At 37.0% G+C, this 2,865-nt stretch overlaps 1 protein-coding gene across 1 annotated transcript in view; it reads left to right on the top strand.

Annotated features, from left to right (window-relative positions):
* The first annotated feature begins 130 nt into the window (after nucleotides 1-130).
* LOC126194763 (26S proteasome non-ATPase regulatory subunit 12) overlaps nucleotides 131-2,865 on the top strand; it is a 94,423-nt gene continuing 91,688 nt past the window's right edge. Inside the window, exons 1-4 of the mRNA XM_049933047.1 lie at nucleotides 131-273; nucleotides 379-567; nucleotides 653-889; nucleotides 982-1,122. Of these exons, the coding sequence (XP_049789004.1) occupies nucleotides 403-567; nucleotides 653-889; nucleotides 982-1,122 (543 nt within the window). The 5' untranslated portion in view covers nucleotides 131-273; nucleotides 379-402. The remainder of the gene's footprint in view (nucleotides 274-378; nucleotides 568-652; nucleotides 890-981; nucleotides 1,123-2,865) is intronic.

Here is a 2,865-nt window from a genome sequence, read left to right as displayed (position 1 = left end):
AAATTTAACTTCTGGTAACAAGTGTTTCATTTACCATTTCAATTCCACAAAAAACAGTAAATAGCATCTATTAACGTGTAAGAAGCATTGCAATACTGAATGTGAGCCAAAGTAGTTCTTCGTAAAATATACATTGACTTCCGGTTTGAAAAACGCTGACAAGTAAATTTGAGCAACTATGCTATTGTAAGCAAACCGTGAGCTCGAGGTCCGAGGAGAAGATTTGCTGCATCCGAGTAAAATATTGTTGAAGGAAGAATACTTCGCTTTTGTGTAAGTGGTAAACTCGCAAAAAGACATCTCGCTGTGGCTTGTTATTGGAAACGTGTGCATTGTTAAGCTAGTGATAAGTTCTACTGTCTTGGTTTTGCTTTGCAGTAAACTACAGACTGAATTTTGAGAATGGCAGACGAAATTGCTACAGATGCTGGGCGTGTTGTGAAAATGGAAGTTGACTGTACAGGGGTGTGTGATGAAAAGATTCCAGAATGTGAGAAATTGGCCAAGGAGGGGAAACTAAGCGAAGCGTTAGAGGCACTACTAGCTCTCGAGAAGCAAACAAGAACGGTAAACTACTGAATTGACCACTTCATAGTGATTACACATTAAATTGTACAATAAAACCTATTCTAACAGTGGTTTAATGTTTCAGAGTTCAGATATGGTTTCAACTGGTCGAGTCCTAGTTGCCATTGTAAGACTGTGTTTTGAAGCAGGTCAGTGGAATACACTGAATGAACATATAGCTCTTCTTGCTAAACGCCGAAGTCAGCTCAAACAAGCAGTGACAAAAATGGTGCAAGAATGCTGCGAGTACGTTGAGAAAACGCCGAACAAGGAAATAAAGACGAAACTTATTGATACTTTAAGAAGTGTTACAGAAGGAAAGGTCCTGAAAATATTTGCATTGCTCTGTTTACTTAAGATTGTTTTTCTGTAAGATTTATTTAAAATAATTGTTGTTAATTACACCTGTTTTAGATATACGTGGAAGTTGAGCGCGCTAGGTTAACACACAAACTGGCGAAAATGAAAGAGGAGGAGGGTAACATAGTTGAAGCTGCAAACATAATACAGGAACTCCAAGTTGAGACTTACGGTTCTATGGAAAAAAGGGAGAAGGTAAAGTACTGTTTCTTTCGAATATTAATGTACTATTTTATTTCGTCAACCAGTCCATTTTTGGGTTGTGTGTTGATAGCTACCATACCATGAGTTAGGCCCGTCAATGCCATATGTCAATATTTTTACTACTGTGAATCTGACATTGCTACAGTGTCACAAAGAAGTAACAAAAAAGTATTTCCCGGATGTTACAATTATACATTTGAACTCACATTTTGCTTTATAGATTCAGTTTGAAGGAATGTCTTCTGAAAAGAAGCATCAGTGTACAGTTTATCCAAAACAATTGGGATAACTGATTTTTCAGATTACTGAACACATCTGAAAACATATTGTCCAGTGTTCATATGAGTATGGTATGAAGAAACACGGAATTAAACACACCCCTGTAAATAGCCTAGATATATTTTGTATCACATGTCTTAGCAAACAACACAGGGAATGGCCTAGTTTCAGAAGTCAAAACTGCATTCAAGTAGGCTTACAGTTTAGGAAAAGAAGCCCTTATTTTATTTATTTATTTATTTTTTTTTTCTGACGTGAGACCCATTTTCTGTCGCAAAAGATTTTGAAGACAGTAACAGCACACGATCATATTCTTGTTCCTCTAACCACTTCATAGCGACTTCAGGGTTGTGAAAATTTTCTCGCTGAATAGCCCATTTTCAGCGTTGTCGTTGTTGCTAGGTTCTTCCTTTTCATTTCAAGGGTCTTAGGTGGTAAATACCATTTGCAGTTATTTCACCATCTGTCTACTTGATATCCAGGGTCACTGACATCACATTCAATCCAGTCTTGCATATTTTCATGCTCCCATTCTTCATTTCCTGAGAATTCTTTTTTGGTGCCCAGTATCATTGCATTGTCGACTCCATACATCTGAACTGACCTTCATCCGTTAGCACTTTACTTAGGTCTATCTATTATTTTGTCAGAAAAAAAAACCAAGAACAATGTTTTTATATTTAGTTGCTGTTGCGACTGGCACACTGACAGCAATCTCTACCACAAGTGAAGTTTGTGGTGTCAACACAGAACAGCAACCACATGGTTGGCAGATAGGGGGAAACCGCAGAACTGACCAGCCCAGTCCCAACAGGACTTCTACTTTTTGTGCTCACTAATTTCAATTTTCTAACTAGAACACTTCCAAATAATACTCTACTGTACTTACTAATTGTTATCAGTCACTAACGAAAGTTACAAAATGTGATGTTAATCAACACGTTCATTTTATTCACTTTGTTTTTGGAAATGTTGTGGAGGAATATTATAGCTTGAAAAGAACTTTAGAATGGATTCTGTTGATTTTCAGCTATTAAATATTGGTCTAGTCTTGTACACATCAAACCTTTTGGTTTCAAATGTGAATGTTCTTTTGTGTAAAATTCCTTGTAGCTTACAAGATTGTTGCTTTTCCTACCTGATCATATCAGAACTAGGCCTAAATGAAGTTCTGTGTATAGGACATAGAATATTATACTACCCCTCAGCTTCAAGCAGTGCCACTATCAACAAAGCAGCCACTCATCAGCAATACATTATGTAGGGCCTGAGCTATTTGTTGAATACAAGATACAATCGTCAATATTTTGTTGGGATCAACAAGAATATTCTTTACTAGTTGTAGGCTTTGGCCAGTGGCGTAATGTTAATGGCTGCTGTGATATTGCCTCCAGTGCAAGTTTTCACAGTTTCATTAGTTTGCGGAGGCAACAAATCTTAAACCAAAAAAACCTT

The sequence above is a fragment of the Schistocerca nitens genome, chromosome 7 (genome assembly GCF_023898315.1).
Source record: "Schistocerca nitens isolate TAMUIC-IGC-003100 chromosome 7, iqSchNite1.1, whole genome shotgun sequence".
Lineage (NCBI taxonomy): Eukaryota > Metazoa > Arthropoda > Insecta > Orthoptera > Acrididae > Schistocerca > Schistocerca nitens.
The sequence above is the reverse complement of the archived record's forward strand: the minus strand, read 5'-3'. Positions and strand labels throughout refer to the sequence as shown.